The sequence below is a fragment of the Xenopus tropicalis genome, chromosome 1 (assembly GCF_000004195.4).
Source record: "Xenopus tropicalis strain Nigerian chromosome 1, UCB_Xtro_10.0, whole genome shotgun sequence".
In the NCBI taxonomy this organism is placed as follows: Eukaryota; Metazoa; Chordata; class Amphibia; order Anura; family Pipidae; genus Xenopus; species Xenopus tropicalis.
The window spans coordinates 198,364,967-198,388,093 of NC_030677.2; the positions used below are offsets into that span (position 1 = coordinate 198,364,967).

The following is a 23,127-nucleotide window of genomic DNA, read 5'->3' on the forward strand; positions in this document are numbered from 1 at the left end:
AGACAGTACCCCCCATAGAAAGTGCCCCCATAGACAGTACCCCCCCATAGAAAGCATCCCCAATTGACCCCATAGACCAGGGGTGGGCAAACTACGGCCCGCGGGCCACATCCGGCCCGCCCTATCCCTCAGGCCCCCTTAAAAGAATGACGGGCTCTGATTGGTTGCGCCCCGTGCGTGCGCACAGCGTCAGCACGCACGGGGCGCAACCATATAGAAGAATGCACTGGGGAGCCTGGGAACAGAAGGACGGGACAGAGGAAGCAGCGGGTCGCTGGGGCGGAGCTGAGAGGCCCCATAATTTTTGATGGCAGCCACGGGCGTAATGCTGTCCCGGCCCGGTCCGGCCCGTATGTTAGTTAATGTGGCCCCTGAGCTAAAAAGTTTGCACACCCCTGCCATAGACAGTGCCCCCAATGGCCCCATAGAAAGTGCCCCCATATACAGTATCCCCCATAGAAAGCACCCCCAATTGACCCCATAGACAGTGCCCCCAATTGCCCCATAGACAGTAGCCCCCATACACAGTACCCCCATAAACAATACCCCAATAGAAAGTGCCCCCATAGACAGTACCCCCCATACACAGCGCCCCCATAGACAGTGCCCTAATTGCCCCCATAGACAGTGCCCCCATAGACACTCCTTCTTCTTCTGCGGCTCCTGCTCCTTATGCGGCTCCTTGTGTGGTGGCGACAGGCCCTCTTATAAGGTTGCGCCCCGTGGGTACGTGTGACGTCAATACGCAAGCGAGCGGATCTTAACGTGTATGGCCACCTTTAGAGCGGGGAGTTTAAGTGGACTTGTAGCTTTAGGATGTACAGAAGCTGATGATACTTAGGGTGGGGAAATAATAAGAGCTGACGTGTACACTAGACTTGGTAGGGTTCTTAATGCTTTTGAATATTGATGAGCGAATCTGTCCCGCTTCGCTTCATGGAAAAATTTGCAAATCTTTCGCAAAACGTCGAAAATGTTACGCGTCAAAAAAAATTTGTCACCTGCGTCTATTCTTTTGATGTGCGACTATTTATTTTGACGCGTGACTATTCTTTTGACACCCGCAACTATTTATTTTGACCTGAAACTATTACTTTGACGCCTGCGACTTTTTATTTTGATGCGAGACTATTCTTTTGAATAGAGACGTGTGGCGAATTTTTCTGCAGCAAATTTTTTCATCCGTTTCGCAAAACAATCTGCCAATGGCGAAATGTGGAAATTCCAAACCAGCAAATAGCAACGGCACTCAAGAGCTACATACGGGCCTTGCCCTTAAAAAATCCTTTATTGCGGAAATGCAACGTTTCGAGGCTAGGACAGCCCCTTTGTCAAGCATGTCCTAGCCTCGAAACGTTGCATTTCCGCAATAAAGGATTTTTAAGGGCAAGGCCCGTATGTAGCTCTTGAGTGCCGTTGCTATTTGCTTGTTTGGAATCTGTGGGGAGGGTGCCGATCCCTCTCTAGCATTGTGCACCGAGCGGTGAATTTTCGTTGGAGGGCTGAGGGAGTGCGGGTTTGGATTCGTTGCTTGCACGTAGAAATGTGGAAATTCGCCATGAATCCATGCCTGGCGAAACATTTCGCCCATCACTACTTTTGAAATAGGGGAAAAAGGACGACTAATGGGGTCAGTGGGTTTTGTCTCAGGTATGTAATCCCCATACATGGGCTGTTACCCAAAAGACTAAGACGATAAAGATAGACAGAATACAGTCACTTGTAGGTGCTCTGAATGCTGTGAGATCCACTATTCCGGCTCTACTGGACAAAGCCATATTGGCCATAAACCCTGGTAACTTTGTCCAGTTAGGGCTTGATGGTGGCAACATACTCAATTCAGTTTTTTAACCAAAACACTATGGGGCACATTTACTAACCCATGAATCCGAATTTGAAACATTCCGATTAGAAAACGAACATTTTGCGATTTTTTCGTATTTTTTGCGATTTTTTTCGTCGCCGTTACTTTTTTTTATAGAAAAATAGAATTACATTTTTTATAAATTATATGGAAAAATAGAATCAATTATATTATTTCAAATTTTTATTAGAAAAATAGAATTATTTCCAAATTATATAAAAAAATAGAATTTATTTTATTTTAAAAAGTTTTATAGAAAAATAGAATTAAATTTTTTTACAAATTATATACAAAAATAGAATTACATTTTTTACAAATTATATAGAAAAATAGAATTAAATTTTTTTACAAATTATATAAAAAAATAGAATTAAATTTTTTACAAATTATATAGAAAAATAGAATTAAATTTTTTTACAAATTATATAGAAAAATAGAATTCAATTTTTTACAAATTATATAGAAAAATAGAATTCAATTTTTTTACAAATTATATAGAAAAATAGAATTCAATTTTTTACAAATTATATAGAAAAATAGAATTCAATTTTTTTACAAATTTTTTTACAAAATAGTAAAAAAATAAATAAATATAAACATTTATATAAAAATATAATCATCTTCATAGAAATGAAGACATTTGGCTTTGAACGTGTCTTCTTCCTCCGAGAAGATCGGGTCATCGTTAGTCAGCTGGGGATCTCTGAATTAGGAGGGAGAGGAGAGTTAAAGAGAAAATACAACCTCCGCAGGACACCAAGATAACTCCAACAAGCTGTTTCCCAAGACCCCTTATGCTAAGTGTATAATGCACCCCCTCCCTCCCTCCCTTTGTTCCATTTTTTCTTTTTATTTTTATAAAGGCAAACTCCTTACCTGGACTAAAGAATTCACAGGAACCCGGTTTTCAAGGCAGAAGAGCAGGACAATTCAACTGTTCTAATGCCTCTTCCAATGGGGTCCTGTGGGGTTGTGGGACACCAGCGCCCGGTAAGCGAAGGCGTACTAACTCCACTCGCTCTGGAACACTTATTTGAGGAGTGAATGGCGCCTGTATTTCTTGGCTCAGAAGGGCGTCCCAGTTAAATCCCTGTAAAACAGCAGGAATACTTTATTAGCACTATTTCGTTCTATTTATCTGTTATTTAACATATACAAATTCTATCCAATTCCAAGTGATACTGTATCTGCCCTGTGAAAGTGCGCAAGAGCTCACACAGGGAATAGAACTCGTGGATCTAAAAAGACCCCCTGTTAATGGCTGCCACTTAGGAGGAGTAAAATATTCACATACCCTGAATAAAGAGCTTTCCATGACTTCTTTAGCGTCTGTTTTATGTGACCCGAGGCGAAGTTTGGCATCTTTTTTCAGCAGCTGCAAAGAGAAAAATGTATCATATTGAGGAGCATAAAGCAAACTCATGTAGGCAGGCGGGTGTGCCAGAAACCGGTACCGTATAGGCAGTGTGGGAGAAAAAATTGTACAAAAAGAAATTGCTCAATGAGAAACATTTGGCATTTTTGGAGTGCGCAGTAAAAAATAAAGCCCCAAAGTTTATAAATGGAAGTGCCAATGTGAGCAAGATTACATTAACATTAGGGGGCAGTAAATGATCCCTGGACAGGGTTGGACTGGGCTACCGGGACACCGGGAAAATACCCGGTGGGCCCCAGTGATCCAGGCCCGACCCTATTGCCGCTTCATCTGACCTCCGATGTCCTCCCCTGACGCGTTTCACATGTGCGCGTTCAGGGGAGGACGTCGGACAGGGGGCCCCTGCGGGGGAAGGGGGGTTAGAGGTGAACGGCAGGGGCCCCTGTGGGGGACACGGTAGCCCCGGTGGGCCCTGCACCCCCCAGTCCGACCCTGTCCCTGGATTAAACATTCAAACAGCAGGCTGCAAAATCCCAACAGGTACTTACCCCTTGTAATGTGACCTTGACACTTAAAAGCAGATCTGGAGGAATTTTCGGCTCTGTATGTATAATTTGGGCCGTCAGGAGCTGCTTGTCTGTTTCGTCGAAAGGAAACTACAAACAGAAAAAAATATTTGGTTTAAAAGCATGAAACAAAAAAATGGCAACAATATCAGTAATGGGGTACGGTCCTGTAATGCTGCACTTTATACATGAAGCTGTAGGCTCAGTCACCATTAAACCCAACCCCAACATGATGAGCAATGTAAATGGTTAGACTTAAGTACAGGAATAGGACCCGTTATCCAGAATGCTTGGGACCAAGGGTATTCCGGATAAGGGGTCATTCTGTAATTTGGATTTCTATACCTCAAGTCTACTAAAGAATCAATAAAACATTAATTAAACCCTATGGAATTGTTTTGCATCAAATAAGGATTATTTATATTTTAGTTGGGATCAAGTACAGGTACTGTTTTATTATTATAGAGAAAAAGGAATCATTTAACCATTAAATAAACCCAATAGGGCTGTTCTGCCCCCAATAAGGGGTAATTATATCTTAGTTGGGATCAAGTACAGGTACTGTTTTATTATTATAGAGAAAAGGGAATCATTTAACCATGAAATAAACCCAATAGGGCTGTTCTGCCCCCAACAAGGGGTAATTATATCTTAGTTGGGATCAAGTACAGGTACTGTTTTATTATTACAGAGAAAAGGGAATCATTTAACCATTAAATAAACCCAATAAGGCTGTTCTGCACCAATTAGGTGTAATTATATCTTAGTTGGGATCAAGTACAGGTACTGTTTTATTATTACAGAGAAAAGGGAATTATTTAACCATGAAATAAACCCAATATGGCTGTTCTGCCCCCAATAAGGGGTAATTATATCTTAGTTGGGATCAAGTACAGGTACTGTTTTATTATTATAGAGAAAAGGGAATCATGTAACCATTAAATAAACCCAATAGGGCTGTTCTGCCCCCAATAAGGGGTAATTATATCTTAGTTGGGATCAAGTACAGGTACTGTTTTATTATTATAGAGAAAAGGGAATCATTTAACCATGAAATAAACCCAATAGGGCTGTTCTGCCCCCAACAAGGGGTAATTATATCTTAGTTGGGATCAAGTACAGGTACTGTTTTATTATTACAGAGAAAAGGGAATCATTTAACCATTAAATAAACCCAATAAGGCTGTTCTGCACCAATTAGGTGTAATTATATCTTAGTTGGGATCAAGTACAGGTACTGTTTTATTATTACAGAGAAAAGGGAATTATTTAACCATGAAATAAACCCAATATGGCTGTTCTGCCCCCAATAAGGGGTAATTATATCTTAGTTGGGATCAAGTACAGGTACTGTTTTATTATTATAGAGAAAAGGGAATCATGTAACCATTAAATAAACCCAATAGGGCTGTTCTGCCCCCAATAAGGGGTAATTATATCTTAGTTGGGATCAAGTACAGGTACTGTTTTATTATTACAGAGAAAAGGGAATTATTTAACCATGAAATAAACCCAATAGGGCTGTTCTGTCCCCAATAAGGGGTAATTATATCTTAGTTGGGATCAAGTACAGGTACTGTTTTATTATTATAGAGAAAAGGGAATCATTTAACCATGAAATAAACCCAATAGGGCTGTTCTGCCCCCAATAAGGGGTAATTATATCTTAGTTGGGATCAAGTACAGGTACTGTTTATTATTAAAGAGAAAAGGGAATCATTTAACCATTAAATAAACCCAATAGGGCTGTTCTGCCCCAATAAGGGGTAATTATATCTTAGTTGGGATCAAGTACAGGTACTGTTTTATTATTACAGAGAAAAGGGAATCATTTAACCATTAAATAAACCCAATAGGGCTGTTCTGCTCCCAATAAGGGGTAATGATATCTTAGTTGGGATCAAGTACAGGTACTGTTTTATTATTACAGAGAAAAGGGAATCATTTAACCATTAAATAAACCCAATAGGGCTGTTCTGCTCCCAATAAGGGGTAATGATATCTTAGTTGGGATCAAGTACAGGTACTGTTTTATTATTACAGAGAAAAAGGAAATCAGTTTTAAAATTCTGAATTATTTGATTATAATGGAGTCTATGGGAGCCGGGCATTCTGTAATTCGGAGCTTTCTCGACAACAGGTTTTCGGATAAGGGATCCCATACCTGTACTGGGAGTGGATGGGGTTCAGCTACACAGAGGGGATACTATAATGGGGCTTATACAGATAAGTCCACCTTTCATCCAGGTTGGACGCTAAATGTAATAAATGTAAAAAAATGTTGCAGTAACTGAGCTCCTATTATGTTCAGGCCAAGCAGTGATTCCCTGATTCAGTTAATAAATGGGCACTTACCTCGCCAATAGCCATTCTGTACAGGATCACTCCAAGAGCCCACCAGTCCACCGATCTGGTGTAGTTTAACTCAGTGAAAATTTCTGGAGCCTTATATGGTACAGTTCCACAGTTGCCCCAGATCTCGTCCCTGTAGCCAATTCCTTGAATACAAACAGAAACATTTCATTAGTAGATTTGTTGAGATTAAAAGATCATTTATCTAATATAAAGATTAACTTGAAACCTGAACTATTGGTTTTATAAAAAATGAGGAACGTCACCGCCATGTTGGCGTGAAACAAAGAATCTGAGGGCAGGCTCTCATTAGTGAATTTGTATCTGCATGGTGACTGGAGTCTTTATGGGGCTTTAAACATGACTGTAACAATACTAATAATGCTGGATAATATACTCCTGCATTATCCATCTAGTGGGGCCACTATGCTGCGGACCCTGAGAAAGTGCCTACAATATAATGAACTCTATTAAGTATGAACATAAAGTTCTAATATGAACCCGTATGTCCAATGTCATTGTACGCAGCCATCTTACCTTCTATGCTAAGACCAAAGTCTGCTATTTTGGCATATCCTCGGCCATCCAGAAGGATGTTTTCTGGCTTTAAATCTCTGTATTGAGAGAACAGACACTGTTAGCCGGCCCAATTACCATATCAGACATTTCTAGGACTAAAGGAAATGCTCCACTTACCTATGAACAATCTTGTTTTCATGTAGGAACTTCAGCCCGAGGACAATGCAGGAGGAGAAGAACCTACAAGGGTCAAAAAGAGAAAAGTCACCTTTTTATGAATGCAATATTGAGTATTTATCTATACGGGTAAAAACCGGTAGCAATTGTTGGGCCTAGGCCCTCACTAAGCCTTTGCTTTGTTTCATGGTAATGAAAGCACAACCATGGCAATAACATGTTCCTATATGCCCTCGCTTGATAAAGGGAAAGAAGCAACCGCCCATGTTCACTGTATTGATTGGACAGTAATTACAATACTATTTATGTGCAGTGTTATGGCTACTATAAGGCTATCACTTGTGTGACCCTCTATAAAAGCCCAGTAGTACTTACGTAGTTCTCTCCAGCGATATGGCACCTTGTTTCAGTTGGGACTCCAAGTCCCCTCCCTCAGCGTAATCCATAGCGAAGCAGATATGTTGTCTGGTTATGAAGGAGGAGAATAAACCGACAACAAAAGGATTCTGCTTTTGCTTTGCCATAAGAAGGATGCGCTGCTCCAGAAGAATGCTGCAAAATAAAGCCATGAAACGTTTATAGAAGAAAATGACATAGGTGGGACATCTGCACCATGAATGTAGTGAATGTAACGCCCATTTATACTAATGGCACTATAACACGTATACAAGTGCAAGCACAGAATATAGTGGCACCATCACCCACCCTGTGCCCAAATACACTAATCAGGCCCTTTGGTTGGTTCTAAGGTTTAGGGTGAAATCATTTCACTTTGACCAATGGGAGGTACTTGTTGCATATTTATAATTAGCCAATCCTACTAAATCCCTACAGTAATAATTAATTAGGGGCATAACTATCAATATCCCAACAACTTATCAATCAGTGGATTTTTTTTAATACAATTGTGGTTTTTTCCTTGTGTATTTATAAACAATCATCAGTTCTGAAGATCAGATCCCTACTGACTCAATTGCGTCATGGCAGACTTTAGAAAGAATGGTTTTCTATGCAAAGTGTTGTTTTTTTATGATACATCTCAACAAGTAAAAGGAAAAATTGTGATTATGAAAATCACCTCAGGGTGGCAGATTTACAATTTAAGTTTAAATAAATCTGTTAAAAATAAGCCAATGGCACTTTATGAGAGAATGTTATATCAATAATGGAATCTGTATATCTTCTGGAACAGATATAAAACATCTGCCTGTAGGAATGTTCCAGACTATACACACAAATACTTATTGTTTGCGGTTTCCCCATTTAACTGACCTTCTATATTTAAATATAGTTTTGACTGCAGCCTTTGGTTGAGTCTTGATGGCTACAATTCTCCTGGTTTCTCTGTGTTGTGCCCGATATACCTGAAATAAGAGAGAGACCCCCATTATTATGCCTTTGTTCCAATAACCCCCCACCCCATATCTAGGGGGCCAGTAACTCACCTGGCCAAAAGCACCAGCACCCAGTTCACATTGTAGTTTGAAATCAGCCATAGTTGTCTGATTCCTGAGAGAAAACAAGAATGAAATATAATCTCAGTTACTTTATGGTTGACCTGTGTGTGTCAGGCAAACCAGAAGATAGAAAGATAGAACAAATCTTTATTACATCTTAGATACAGGCCCGCATCTATTTTCTTAATGCATGTGCCCCTGACGAAGGCCCCTCCCTGTGAGGATGAAATGCGTTGGGTTTTTGTATCTAAGATGTAGTAAAGGCTTTTCTATTTTACCATAACAACCTCAGTATCAAAATAGAAACCCAATATCCTACCTTGCGTCCACCTTTACGTGGTTTAGTGCCCTATCAATCTCTCTGATTATTTCACAGTAACAATTTCTAGCCTAGAGAAGGAGATGAAACACCATTAATTCAGTCTCACTTGGGCTAATGATACCATACAGTGTAGTCTAATCTTACGTATATCTCTATAAAGGATATTATGCGCCATAATCATTCTTATAGTATATTATTTTACTGCATTTATACACAATACCCTATAAACCCAAATCTAACAAAATCTCACCAGTTCCAGCTTAGAAGGAGATAAACTCTTATCAGAGAAGTAATCACTTGCATCAGTATATTTGGAACTTGGAGCAGTGAACTCGGAATGCGGATCAGTATAGTGATCACTTGCACTAGCATAATGAGAACTTGGATCAGTGTAGTAATTCAGTGGTTCCACACAGCTTAAATATAAGCTCGCAGATTTCTCATCCTTTGCGGGAACATTCTGAGCAATATCCTCCACGTCAGGAATCACTTCAACATTCTGCGGCATCTCTTCATCATCCTTCTCTCTCTTTGGAATCAAAGTATTTCCAAAATCTGAGGAAGGATCACGAGGAATACTTGGAGACTCTGGAAAGATTAAAAATATAAAATTATTTTTTAAAAAGTCACCTTTTTAGTCATATGGGGGTCTCTGTGGGTTTATTGGGCATATATGTCCTTGGTTCTGTACCTGTAAGGATCTCAATTGGTTTCTCCTTCAGTAGCTCCTTTTCCTCGAGGATCATCTCTGTGTTGCTTACTTCCTGCACAATTTCTGAACATTTCTATAGAAAGCCAAATGATAAACTCATGATTAAAAGGCAAAGAATGAATCAGAAACTGATGCTGAATATTCAGGAGATATTTCTCTGCCAGGAAAGTCAAGGCCGTAGCATTGTTAGTACTAAAGCCGCCCCAATGAGACAGGGGAGCTTGCATTGCACTGAATGTTACTTGCCTGTAGCACCAGCACCTTTTTGTGTAATATATACAAATGCTAGCGCAGCGCATAAAATAAAGCCCTGTTTTACTGTGCCCAGTGGGCAGAGGTCATGGGCAGGGGCGGGAAGGCAAGATTTTTTAGGGGTGGCAACTAGTTACGCCACTGCCCTTAAAGTGTTACTGACACAAAAAAAATACTTTGTAAATTATGAATCTACATAAAAAGTAACCTATAGGTCATGTTGATCATTTTTCCCTGGTAGGGCTGCTTATGTAAGTAATTGTCACTTGAAGTTCCTAAACCCGACTGTTTTGCCAACCTAACTGTCCCTTCTCAGCCTGTCAGTTATAGCTTCTAATGCTAACAGCCTACTGCTGCACAAATATGGCAGCCCCCTCATAGAGGAACATGGGGGATCAGATAGGGAATGTAAAAGTATCAGGAAATACTTTTATAGCAAAATTATAAAGCTCCTGCAAAGACAGTGTTATGATAGAAATAAAAAAAAAGGTTTCATTTCTGGTGTCAGTGTCTCTTTAAGCCAAATATATTAGGGGCGGTGCTTCAGGCAGAACATTTACAATACAATAACTAATCTCAAAATCCTGTGGCCTAAATGAAACACCTTAAAACAGGATACAAATGTACAAATACTATATTGGTCAAAAAGGGGAGAAGAGCCTAAATATGCAGAATATGCTCCACCTTCTCCACTAGGTTGGACGCACATTTAAGAAGCACTACAGCCTATAGTAACCCAACATAGCTGAGAGAACATTCTTTCCATGTGCTGCTGAGAGAGAACATGAACCAACAGCCAGTGACACTCAAGCCTAAACTCAGAGAGAGATGGTGGAACGTTCCACCTTACCTTCTTTTTACATTGACAGAGGTTCCTAATTGATTTGCAGAGGCGTCGAAGTATTCCTTTCTTCGCGCTTGCTTCTATAGTGGAAAATATAGATTAAAATACATTGAGATGATACAGAAACAAATACAATCACTTTCTAATACTGCCTGGCTGCTCTGATTGGTTAATCAGGAGGCCAAGCCGAGCAGTAGACCTATGAAATCAGGAGAATGTGGAAGAAGTCTATAGACTTTTCACCATAGGAGGAGGACTAGATCCTTAAATAATCATGTGTGAGGGAGGGCATTTATATGGAGTGCTAATGGTTTCTCCTGCTTTAGTACAAGTAGAGGTTGGTCTCTAGGTTTTAGGGATATTTGCCAAATTGGTAAATGACTGAATGCTGTTACATGATCCCCCATAAGCACCCCCTTCAGTTCTACCAACTTGTTCCCCATTGCTATAATATAACCTTGGGTTCCATATTACTTGTGCATATAAGAAGGCTGTGTGTTTCGTTAACCCTGTGAGCTGCGACTAAGGACAAAACAACAAAGTAACGCAGCCGATCCCTCAAATTCAAATACCTGCAGGTTTTTCAGCTTTCAGGTTCGAAGCAGATGAGATGTCTGTCTCTGTCTTTTGCAGAGGAATAGAAAAGACACTTCTGCTTTTAGGTTCCTGTGGGGGGGAAAGATTTTCACAAACACCATTAAAAAAATAAAACCTCCAAATATAAATATATAGATAAATACACATATAGCCTTAAAAACAGAGCTCAGTGATGTCAGCGGGTATAATTATTGCTTGTTGATGTCACTTATGGCTAGGGTTGCCACCTTAACCCTTTAATATCAGTCACATATTGAACCCACATCCTGCATGCCTAATAAGCAATTAAGTTAGATACATGCTGCATGGCTACATATAAATCAGTTCAGTCTGCAGCATGCATCTAAATGAATTGCTAATTAGCCATGCATGATGTCGTATCAATATGTGACTGGTATTTTATAAGGGGTGAGGTGACAACCCTACTTGTGACACAGGCACAGGACTCATTGAAACCCATATGTTATAATAATATAATGATAAATAAATAATGCACCCCCCTAACAGTGTCCAATATACATGAGCAGCTCCTCCCAGTCAGTCCCAGTCCTTCCCAACTCATCCCAGTCAGTCCCAGTCCTTCCCAACTCATCCCAGTGAGTCCCAGTCCTTCCCAACTCATCCCAGTAAGTCCTGGTCCATCCCACTAAAGTCAATACCAGAGGAAGACATTGGGGCCTTACCTTATTTTTAAGTTTAAAAAAGTTGGTAAATATTTTTCGCATTCGGTCACCCATGCTGCAGCTCCTGTAACAGAAAATAGAGATTTTATTTGAGTTTATGCTAAAATAGAAAGGAACCAGAGATTATTGTTAATTCTATGCAATTGTGTGTTTATTTTTAATTGTCAGTGCATCATTCCTATCAGTGCCTGCCCCATGGAGCTTTCAATCTAAATACAAGAACATACAGGCATGGGACCTGTTATCCAGAATGCTTAGGGCCTGAGGTTTTGGATTTGGATCTCCATACCTTAAAGGAGAAGGAAAGGCTAAGTCACTTGGGGGTGCCAAAATGTTAGGCACCCCCAAGTGACTTAGAGCGCCTACCTTGTACCCCGGGCTGGTGCCCCTGTACGGAGGGAACAGCACCAGCCCGGGGCACCTGTAGACACCGCTTCCTCCTTCCTTGAAATAAACCCCGGGCTGGTGCTGTTCCCTCCGTACAGGGGCACCAGCCCGGGGTACAAGGTAGGCGTTCTAAGTCACTTGGGGGTGCCTAACATTTTGGCACCCCCAAGTGACTTAGCCTTTCCTTCTCCTTTAAGTCTGCTAAAAAAATCATTAAAACATGAAATAAACCCAATAGGAGGTAATAATATCTTAGTTGGGATCAAGTACAGGTACTGTTTTATTATTACAGAGAAAAGGGAATCATTTAACCATGAAATAAACCCAATAGGGCTGTTCTGCCCCCAATAAGGGGTAATTATATCTTAGTTGGGATCAAGTACAGGTACTGTTTTATTATAACAGAGAAAAGGGAATCATTTAACCATGAAATAAACCCAATAGAGCTGTTCTGCCCCCAATAAGGGGTAATTATATCTTAGTTGGGATCAAGTACAGGTACTGTTTTATTATAACAGAGAAAAGGGAATCATTTAACCATGAAATAAACCCAATAGGGCTGTTCTGCCCCCAATAAGGGGTAATTATATCTTAGTTGGGATCAAGTACAGGTACTGTTTTATTATAACAGAGAAAAGGGAATCATTTAACCATGAAATAAACCCAATAGGACTGTTCTGCCCCCAATAAGGGGTAATTATATCTTAGTTGGGATCAAGTACAGGTACTGTTTTATTATAACAGAGAAAAGGGAATCATTTAACCATGAAATAAACCCAATAGGGCTGTTCTGCCCCCAATAAGGGGTAATTATATCTTAGTTGGGATCAAGTACAGGTACTGTTTTATTATTACAGAGAAAAGGGAATCATTTAACCATGAAATAAACCCAATAGGGCTGTTCTGCCCCCAATAAGGGGTAATTATATCTTAGTTGGGATCAAGTACAGGTACTGTTTTATTATTACAGAGAAAAGGGAATCATTTAACCATGAAATAAACCCAATAGGGCTGTTCTGCCCCCAATAAGGGGTAATTATATCTTAGTTGGGATCAAGTACAGGTACTGTTTTATTATTACAGAGAAAAAGGAATCATTTAACCATGAAATAAACCCAATAGGGCTGTTCTGCCCCCAATAAGGGGTAATTATATCTTAGTTGTGATCAAGTACAGGTACTGTTTTATTATTACAGAGAAAAGGGAATCATTTAACCATGAAATAAACCCAATAGGGCTGTTCTGCCCCCAATAAGGGGTAATTATATCTTACTTTCTGGATAACAGGTTTCTCTATAAGGGATCCTATACCTGTACTAACTTTTATACTTATACACTTATGCCTCTGATTTATCCTACAGACTATAAACTCCTACACTACTTTGTGGCACTGTAAAACCTATTACTATATTATATATATATAAAAGTTCCTATCAAAATAGTCACAGTCTTGTCAAATAAATCGCCGTTGCATCAAGAAAAAAGTCACAGTCGTGTGTTTGACACGTTGGAATATCTATAGTTACACAGACGGCCCATTCCAGGCCTACAGCCCCAGGCTCACACCCTATTCCCTCTATATATCTGAATGATAAAACCAATTGGCTGACTTACAGATATGGAGCCGAGCGAGGATGCGCCGAAGCAATTCGATGGTAAAGGCTTAAAGCCTAAAGGTGTTAAAGTGGCTTTAAGGAGGCAAAAACAGCTGATTAGGAGAGAGCAGCTCCCAGGGGATCTGCCCTGCAACCCAACCAGCTCAGCTCTGACACTCGCTTGGCAGGGAAGCTGCACAAACTTCGCTGCCCATTGTGACATCACAATGTTCTGTTTGTTTGTTATGATGCAGCCTGAAAGGTTATTACAGGGCGTATTGTTCTGCTGCTCAGCTCGTATTCATACAGATAGGGACTGAGTCCCACAGGCATTTTAAAAAGTCAGTGAAATAAAAAAAAATTGCAGTTGTGTCAAAAAAGTCGCAGTCAAATAAATTGTGGTGACTTCAAAAAAAGTTGTGGTCAGTTAACCCTAGGGTTGCTGAATTGCTGGTTGCCTGTTAATAGCAGTTTAAAAGTGCAAATATCTGTAAAAAAAAAAAGTGCTCCGGGTATGGTTACAGCAAGTTATTAGTGGGGCTTGTGAAGCAAAGCATCCCTATTGTTATCTCACAGGCTTATTTTTCTTATTATTATTATTATTCTTCCGTACAAAAGTTTGGCGCGTAACTAGTCCCGCACCGTTTGTCGTACACCCATGATTAGAAACGTGAAATTTACCACACTTGAAGAGGTTTGCAACCTGTGTCAGAAGATACCCCGCACAAGGGTATAAGTTTTACCCCTGGGGCAAGAGAGGTCCCCAAATTTGCCCCATTTACTTATAATGGGGATTTGGCAAATAACTAGTTTGTCGTAGACCCATGAATGAGGTGTCAAACCGTGCGGCTTATTCGGGAATGGGGTGCAATGGCTGATCTGAAGGGTGGGCGGTTAGTTGCCCCCGCAGGGGGCAATTAACCGGGCCAAAAATCCCATTGACTTAACATGGAGGCAAACTTTGACGGATTGTAGCGCAAAGAGGGATATTTTTAGAAACGTGAAATTTACCACATTTGAAGAGGTTTGCAACCTGTGTCAGAAGATACCCCACACAAGGGTATACGTTTTACCCTGGGGCAAGACAGGTCCCCAAATTTGCCCCATTGACTTATAATGGGGATTTTGGCGAATAACTAGTTTGTCGTAGACCCATGAATGAGGTTTCAAACCATGTGGCTTATTCGGGAATAACTATGACTTTTCTGAGAGGTGGGCAGTTAATTGCCCCAGTAGGGGGCAATTAACCACCGTTTGTCGTAGACCCATGAATGAGGTGTCAAACCATGCGGTTTATTCGGGAATGGGGTGCTATGACTTTTCTGAGGGGTGGGAGATTAATTGCCCAGCAGGGGGCAATTAATCACCGTTTGTCGTAGACCCATGAATGAGGTGTCAAACCATGCGGCTTATTCGGGAATGGGGCGCTATGACTTTTCTGAGGGGTGGGCGGTTAATTGCCCCAGCAGGGGCAATTAACCACCGTTTGTCGTAGACCCATGAATGAGGTGTCAAACCGTGCAGCTTATTCGGGAATGGGGTGCTGTGACTTTTCTGAGGGGTGGGATATTAATTGCCCCAGGAGGGGCAATAAACCACCGTTTGTCGTAGACCCATGAATAAGGTGTCAAACCGTGCGGCTTATTCGGGAATGGGGTGCTATGACTTTTTTGAGGGGTGGGCGGTTAATTGCCCCAGCAGGGGCAATTAACCACCGTTTGTCGTAGACCCATGAATGAGGTGTCAAACCGTGCGGCTTATTCGGGAATGGGGTACTATGACTTTTCTGAGGGGTGGGAGATTAATTGCTCCAGCAGGGGCAATTAACTACCGTTTGTCGTAGACCCATGAATGAGGTGTCAAACCGTGCGGCTTATTCGGGAATGGGGTGCTATGACTTTTCTGAGGGGTGGGAGATTAATTGCCCTAGCAGGGGGCAATTAACCGCCGTTTGTCGTAGACCCATGAATGAGGTGTCAAACCGTGCGGCTTATTCTGGAATGGGGTGTTATGACTTTTCTGAGGGGTGGGCAGTTTATTGCCCCAGCAGGGGCAATAAACCATCGTTTGTCGTAGACCCATGAATGAGGTGTCAAACAATGCGGCTTATTCGGGAATGGGATGCTTTGACTTTTCTGAGGGGTGGGCGGTTAATTGCCCCAGCAGGGGCAATTAACCATTGTTTGTCGTAGACCCATGAATGAGGTGTCAAACCGTGCGGCTTATTCGGAATTGGGGTGCTATGACTTTTCTGAGGGGTGGCCGGTTAATTGCCCCAGCAGGGCAAAAGTTCGGCGCGTAACCAGCAGGGGGCAATTAACCACCGTTTGTTGTAGACCCATGAATGAGGTGTAAAACCGTGCGGCTTATTCGGGAATGGGGTGCTATTACTTTTCTGAGGGGTGGGCAGTTAATTGCCCCTGAAGGGGGCAATTAACCACCGTTTGTCGTAGACCCATGAATGAGGTGTCAAATTGTGTGGCCTATTCGGGAATGGGGTGCTATGACTTTTCTGAGGGGTGGGCGGTTAATTGCCCCAGCAGGGGGCAATTAACCACCGTTTGTCGTAGCCCCATGATTGAGGTGTCAAATCATGCGGCCTATTCGAGAAAGGGGTGCTATGACTTTTCTGAGGGGTGGGCAGTTAATTGCCCCAGCAGGGGGGCAATTAACCACCGTTTGTCGTAGACCCATGAATGAATGAGGTGTCAAATCGTGCGGCTTATTCGGGAATGGGGTGCTATGACTTTTCTGACGGGTGGGCGGTTAATTGCCCCAGAAGACAATTGACTTTTCTGAGGGGTGGCATTTAACCACCATTTGTCGTAGACCCATGAGTGAGGTGTCAAATCATGCGGCCTATTCGGGAATGGGTTGCTATGACTTTTCTGAGGGGGGGCGGATAATTGCCCCAGCAGGGGGCTTATTCGGGAATGGGGTGCTATGACTTTTCTGAGGGGTGGGTGGTTAATGGCCCCAGCAGGGGGCCATTAACCACCGTTTGTCGTAGACCCATGAGTGAGGTGTCAAACCATGCGGCTTATTCGTGAATGGGGTGGTGCAATGACTTTTCTGAGGGGTGGGCGGTTAATTGCCCCCAGCAGGTGGAAATTAACCACCAGTTGTCGTAGACCCATGAGTGAGGTGTCAAATCATGTGGCCTAATCGGGAATGGGGTGCTATGACTTTTCTGAGGGGGGGCGGTTAATTGCCCCAGCAGGGGGGCAATTAACAACCGTTTGTCATAGACCCATGAATGAGGTGTGAAACTGTGCAGCTCATTCGGGAATGGGGTGCTGTGATTTTTCTGAGGGGTGGGCAGTTAATTGCCCCAGCAGGGGGCAATTTACCACTGTTTGTCGTAGACCCATGAATGAATGAGGTGTCAAACCGTGCGGCTTATTCGGGAATGGGGTGCTATGACTTTTCTGAGGGGTGGGCAGTTAATTGCCCCAGCAGGGGGCAATTAACCACCGTTTGTCGTAGACCTATGAGTGAGGTGTCAGATCATGCGGCCTATTCGGGAATGGGGTGCTATGACTTTTCTGAGGGGTGGGCAGTTAATTGCCCCCAGCAGGGGGAAATTAACCACCATTTGTCGTAGACCCATGAGTGAGGTTTCAAACCATGTGGCTTATTCGGGAATGGGGTGCTATGACTTTTCTGAGGGGTGGGTGGTTAATGGCCCCAGCAGGGGGGCAATTAACCACTGTTTGTCGTCGACCCATTAATGAGGTGTCAAACTGTGCGGCTTATTCGGGAATGGGGTGATATGACCTTTCTGGGGAGTGGGAGGTTAATTGCCCCAGCAGGGGGCAAGATGGAGGACAAGATGGAGACAGTGGAGGACTAGATGGAGACAGTAGGGCAAGATGGAGACAGTAGGACAAGATGGACACAGTAGGACAAGATGGAGACTGTAGGGCAAGATGGAGACAGTAGGGCAAGATGGAGACTGTAGGGCAAGATGGAGACAGTAGGACAAGATGTTGACAGTAGAGCAAGATGGAGACAGTAGGGCAAGATGGAGACTGTAGGGCAAGATGGAGACAGTAGAGCAAGATGGAGACAGTAGGACAAGATGGAGACAGTAGGGCAAGATGGAGACAGTAGGGAAAGATGGAGACAGTAGGGAAAGATGGAAACAGCAGGGTAAGTTAGAGACAGCAGGACAAGATCAACCAACGAAAATAATTTCAAAGTTTAATTCCCTGCCCCCCCCAGGAGCCACAATAACCACAAAATCAAAGGACAGAGAATCTGGAGGGAAGACAAAGCAAGTGGGTCTGATGGGAGATTTAGTTCTACGTTTAGGGAATGTGCGCGTGTAGGTGCTTACTTGGGCCCAGGCTTTGTGGGGCCCCTCACACTAGCTGTTAAATAGAAAGATATTAGGGTTATATCTTCCAGCCCCTCTTGGCAACCAGACAGCTATTGCTACTACTAAACATACATGGAGCAATCTATGCCCAATTTGACCAATCTGGCTAATCCAATCATTTATGGCCCATAATCCTTATAGTGGGATATGAATGGACAATGGAGCCCTAAACCATCTGACAGATATCTGGCCAATGACCAATCACTTTCCAATCTGTTCAGGTTGTTTAGTGATAGTTCTTTACATGGAATTGCCCCCTATTTAGTGGCATTCTGCCCTTGGCACAGTTGTTCCGTCAGACAAATTAAGGCGGCCATACACGGGCAGATTTAAGAGCAATTCGGCAGCTTATCTGCCTGTGTATGGGCTCTCCCAACAGGCCTACCCAACCAACATCTGCCCTACAATTGGCCAGATATCAACCAGGCAGGTTTGATTTCCCTGTTGGATCCAACGATTTTTCGAAAATAACGCCCATAATTCTTGATTTATTAACATTTAGTTAATTTTTTTTGCTAGAAAAAAAAATTGTCAGGTTTGATCTGTCGAGGGCAACTGAGACCTATGAAGCCTTAGAATAACAGAGGAGCAGACTAGTCAGTGACAGCCTGTCCATCACACATTTTAAAGGGGAAGTTAATCACCCTCACTGGTTTTTATTTCACACATTTTCAAGGGGAAGTTAACCCCCCTCACTGGTTTTTATTTCACACATTTTCAAGGGGAAGTTAATCCCCCTCACTGGTTTCAATTTCACACATTTTCAAGGGGAAATTAATCCCCCTCACTGGTTTTTATTTCACACATTTTCAAGGGGAAGTTAATCCCCCTCACTGCTTTTTATTTCACACATTTTAAAGGGGAAGTTAATCCCAACATTCAACCAGTTTCAAGTGAAACAAAAGCAACGTCCATTTAAACTATGGATGCACTGAACCCACTTTTTTGTGTTCTGCCGAACCCGCCCTAATGGATTCTAGCGAATCCCGAACCGAATCAGAATCTAAATTAGCATATGCTAATTAGGAAGGGTTAAGAGTTGCCGCACGCTGAGCACCTAAAAATTTCCCCCCTAAATTTTAACCCTTTCCGAATGCTAATTAGCATATGCTAATTTATGCTAATTCGGGTTCTGATTCAGTTCGGCCGGGACCGTGGATTCGGCTAAAACCAAATCCATCAAAAAAAGGCTGGATTCGGCCAGAATCCCCAACCGAATCTGGGATTCGCTGCATCCCTAGTTTAAACTCAAAGTTTTAACAATAATTAGTGGTTCTCAGCCCGATACCCAGCCAACCCGGTCAGTATTCAATGTAATCTCATTTGGTACCACTAGATGGCAGTATAAAATACATTTGTTGGTTCAAGAATAAAAAAAGGTTAAATGGCAGAGGGAATTATTTGCTGTGTAACAGTGTCATTTAGAAATAAAAAGTATCCCATAAATATCAGGGCAAGGATTTGAGTTTTGGGCAAACTGTAGGTTCATTTTATACAAAAATACCTGAATATTAAAATTATAGTTCAACAATTGGTTCAGTATTTGCTGAATATTTTGTGGAGAATTTGGCCAATTGTTTACCTTGTGGATGTGCTGTATCGCTGTTAAAGGGTAAGTCCACCTTCTAGTGTGTTTATCCAATCGAGTCGGCCGGTGACTTTCATACTCGGCGAGGGGGAGGGGCTGTGAGATGAGAAAAATGTGAGAAAAAGGTCCCATTCGACAGATGGAAAACACAAAATAACAATTTCACATTTTGCAAAAGATAAAGCGCAGGAGGGGCAGTCATAGGCGGAGGGTTGTTTGGGAAGGCTAAAGATGGGCCCTACACAGACTGGCCTAAAGCTAATGGGGGCCTTAGGGGATTTGCTGGTGATGTAAAAAAGAACATCCATGCTATCTCTTGGGGTTCCCACTGACTCCCAGGGATACTGAGCAAAAGTGCGGGTGGAGGTGCTTTATTCACCCTTAAATGCTTAGGATACATGCACTTCTGTGAGGGGTTCTCTATCCATTTGTGTTTGGGATCAGTTGGCTTCATTTTATTTTAGTTTGTCTTATAACAAGATAGGCAGTGGGTACTGACACACCAGGCACATTATATACAGTGAGTCTGTAGGTACAAACCCGGCACATTATATACAGTGAGTCTGTAGGTACAAAACCCGGCACATTATATACAGTGAGTCTGTGGGTACAAACCCGGCACATTATATACAGTGAGTCTGTGGGTACAAACCCGGCAAATTTTATACAGTGAGTCTGTAGGTACAAACCCGGCACATTATATACAGTGAGTCTGTAGGTACAAACCCAGCACATTATATACAGTGAGTCTGTGGGTACAAACCCAGCACATTATATACAGTGAGTCTGTAGGTACAAACCCGGCACATTATATACAGTGAGTCTGTAGGTACAAACCCGGCACATTATATACAGTGAGTCTGTGGTACAAACCCGGCACATTATATACAGTGAGTCTGTGGGTACAAACCCGGCAAATTTTATACAGTGAGTCTGTAGGTACAAACCCGGCACATTATATACAGTGAGTCTGTAGGTACAAACCCAGCACATTATATACAGTGAGTCTGTGGGTACAAACCCGGCACATTATATACAGTGAGTCTGTAGGTACAAACCCGGCACATTATTATACAGTGAGTCTGTAGGTACAAACCCGGCACATTATATACAGTGAGTCTGTAGGTACAAACCCGGCACATTATATACAGTGAGTCTGTGGGTACAAACCCGGCACATTATATACAGTGAGTCTGTGGGTACAAACCCGGCAAATTTTATACAGTGAGTCTGTAGGTACAAACCCGGCACATTATATACAGTGAGTCTGTAGGTACAAACCCAGCACATTATATACAGTGAGTCTGTGGGTACAAACCCGGCACATTATATACAGTGAGTCTGTAGGTACAAACCCGGCACATTATATACAGTGAGTCTGTAGGTACAAACCCGGCACATTATATACAGTGAGTCTGTAGGTACAAACCCGGCACATTATATACAGTGAGTCTGTGGGTACAAACCCGGCACATTATATACAGTGCGTCTGTAGGTACAAACCCGGCACATTATATACAGTGAGTCTGTAGGTACAAACCCGGCACATTATATACAGTGAGTCTGTAGGTACAAACCTGGCACATTATATACAGTGAGGCGCAGTGTGTGGGAGTGGGAGGATACAGTATAGTACCTGTGGGAGTGGGAGGATACAGTAAAGTACCTGTGGGAGTGGGAGGATACAGTATAGTACCTGTGGGAGTGGGGGATACAGTATAGTACCTGTGGCTGTGGGAGGATACAGTATAGTACCTGTGGGAGTGGGGGATACAGTATAGTACCTGTGGGAGTGGGAGGATTAAAGTATAGTACCTGTGGGAGGAAAAATATAGTACCTGTGGGAGTATACAGTATAGTACCAGTGGGAGTGGCATGATGATACAGTATAGTACCTGTGGGTGTGGAAGGATACAGTATAGAACCTGTCGGAGTGGGAGGAAAAAATATAGTACCTGTGGGAGTATACAGTATAGTACCTGTGGGAGTGGCATGATGATACAGTATAGTACCTGTGGGAGTGGGATGAGGATACATTATAGTACCTGTGGGTGTGGAAGGATACAGTATAGTACCTGTGGGAGTGGGGAATACAGTATAGTACCTGTGGGAGTGGGAGGATACAGTATAGTACCTGTGGGAGTGGCATGATGATAAAGTATAGTACCTGTGGAAGTGGGATGAGGATACATTATAGTACCTGTGGGAGTGGGAGGATACAGTATAGTACCTGTGGGAGTGGCATGATGATACAGTATAGTACCTGTGGGAGTGGGATGAGGATACATTATAGTACCTGTGGGAGTGGGAGGATACAGTATAGTACCTGTGGGTGTGGGAGGATACAGTATAGTACCTGTGGGAGTGGGGAATACAGTATAGTACCTGTGGGAGTGGAAGGATACAGTATAGTACCTGTGGGAGTGGGAGGATACAGTATAGTACCTGTGGGAGTGGGAGGATGCAGTATAGTACCTGTGGGAGTGGGAGGATACAGTATAGTACCTGTGGGAGTGGGAGGATACAGTATAGTACCCGTGGGAGGATACAGTATAGTACCTGTGGGAGTGGGGGATACAGTATAGTACCTGTGGGAGTGGGAGGATACAGTATAGTACCTGTGGGAGGGATACAGTATAGTACCTGTGGGAGTGGGATAAAAAGTTCACAGTTGGTTCTTAGGTAAAGGTTACAGCTGCAGATCCTTCATATCTGTCTCCATTTCTGCACTGCCTTCAGTTTGTAATATCTTCCCAGCCCTGCCCACACCTGATCCTTGATTGGTCAATTTTACTGGAGAAGCAGCAAAAAAAAAGGAGCCAATCAGGGGGAGTGGCTGCATGGCGCGGAAGTGGGACGTACTTGTACTGAGCTTCGTGTTACAGATAAAAAGCAGATTGTGGGATTCCTGGCAAGATGGGGAAGCACAACAAGCACATTTCATCTGCCAACTACTCCGGGCATAAGGACTTACCTCTTCCGGGCGGCATGAAACAGTTCTTTCCCCGCTCACAAGAGACACCAGAACCGCCGGACGGAGACAACATGGTGGAGGAGCCTCGTGGTCCGTTGGGCCTGACATTAGCCCAGAGCCACAAGCGGTCTCAGGCACAGCCTCAGGGGGAAGCGCAAACCTGGAAGACATGTTTAATATACTGTCACTAATGCCGCGCAAATCCCATTTGCAGACTTTGGGCACTGACCTTAATCATACAATATACACAGAGACTGTGGCACTAAAACAAGAGTAAGTGAGTGTGAGAGACACGTTAGGAGAACTGGGGGAGTGCAGCATATCATATAAATGGAGTTTTGCACTACTAGCACGTAAAGGCGGTAAGGCTTTTGCCCCACGGTATCCCATGGCAACAGCACAATTCTGCCAACAACTGGACATACCTGTTCCAGGCATCACAGAATGGCCCAACTATATTCTAGGGGCACCGGAAGAAGGTC

At 42.7% G+C, this 23,127-nt stretch overlaps 1 protein-coding gene across 2 annotated transcripts; it reads right to left on the bottom strand.

Moving 5' to 3' along the window:
* Nucleotides 1–2,467: 2,467 nt before the first annotated feature.
* Nucleotides 2,468–23,127, bottom strand: LOC101732991 (serine/threonine-protein kinase N1). 2 transcript variants are annotated; one of them, XM_031894629.1, is made up of 18 exons: nt 22,646–23,127; nt 19,666–19,767; nt 11,721–11,784; nt 11,013–11,106; nt 10,447–10,520; nt 9,324–9,417; nt 8,883–9,220; nt 8,630–8,700; nt 8,299–8,362; nt 8,126–8,217; nt 7,229–7,405; nt 6,854–6,916; nt 6,695–6,771; nt 6,161–6,303; nt 3,788–3,895; nt 3,159–3,239; nt 2,741–2,954; nt 2,468–2,567 (listed from the first exon to the last, which is right to left on the bottom strand). In XM_031894629.1, exons 3-17 carry the CDS (start codon nt 11,772–11,774, stop codon nt 2,772–2,774), a joined length of 1,713 nt encoding a protein of 570 aa, XP_031750489.1. In that variant the 5' UTR covers nt 11,775–11,784; nt 19,666–19,767; nt 22,646–23,127; the 3' UTR covers nt 2,468–2,567; nt 2,741–2,771. The 2 variants fall into 2 exon arrangements, with proteins under 2 accessions (XP_031750489.1, XP_031750487.1); XM_031894627.1 differs by lacking the exons at nt 19,666–19,767; nt 22,646–23,127 and adding an exon at nt 13,722–13,873.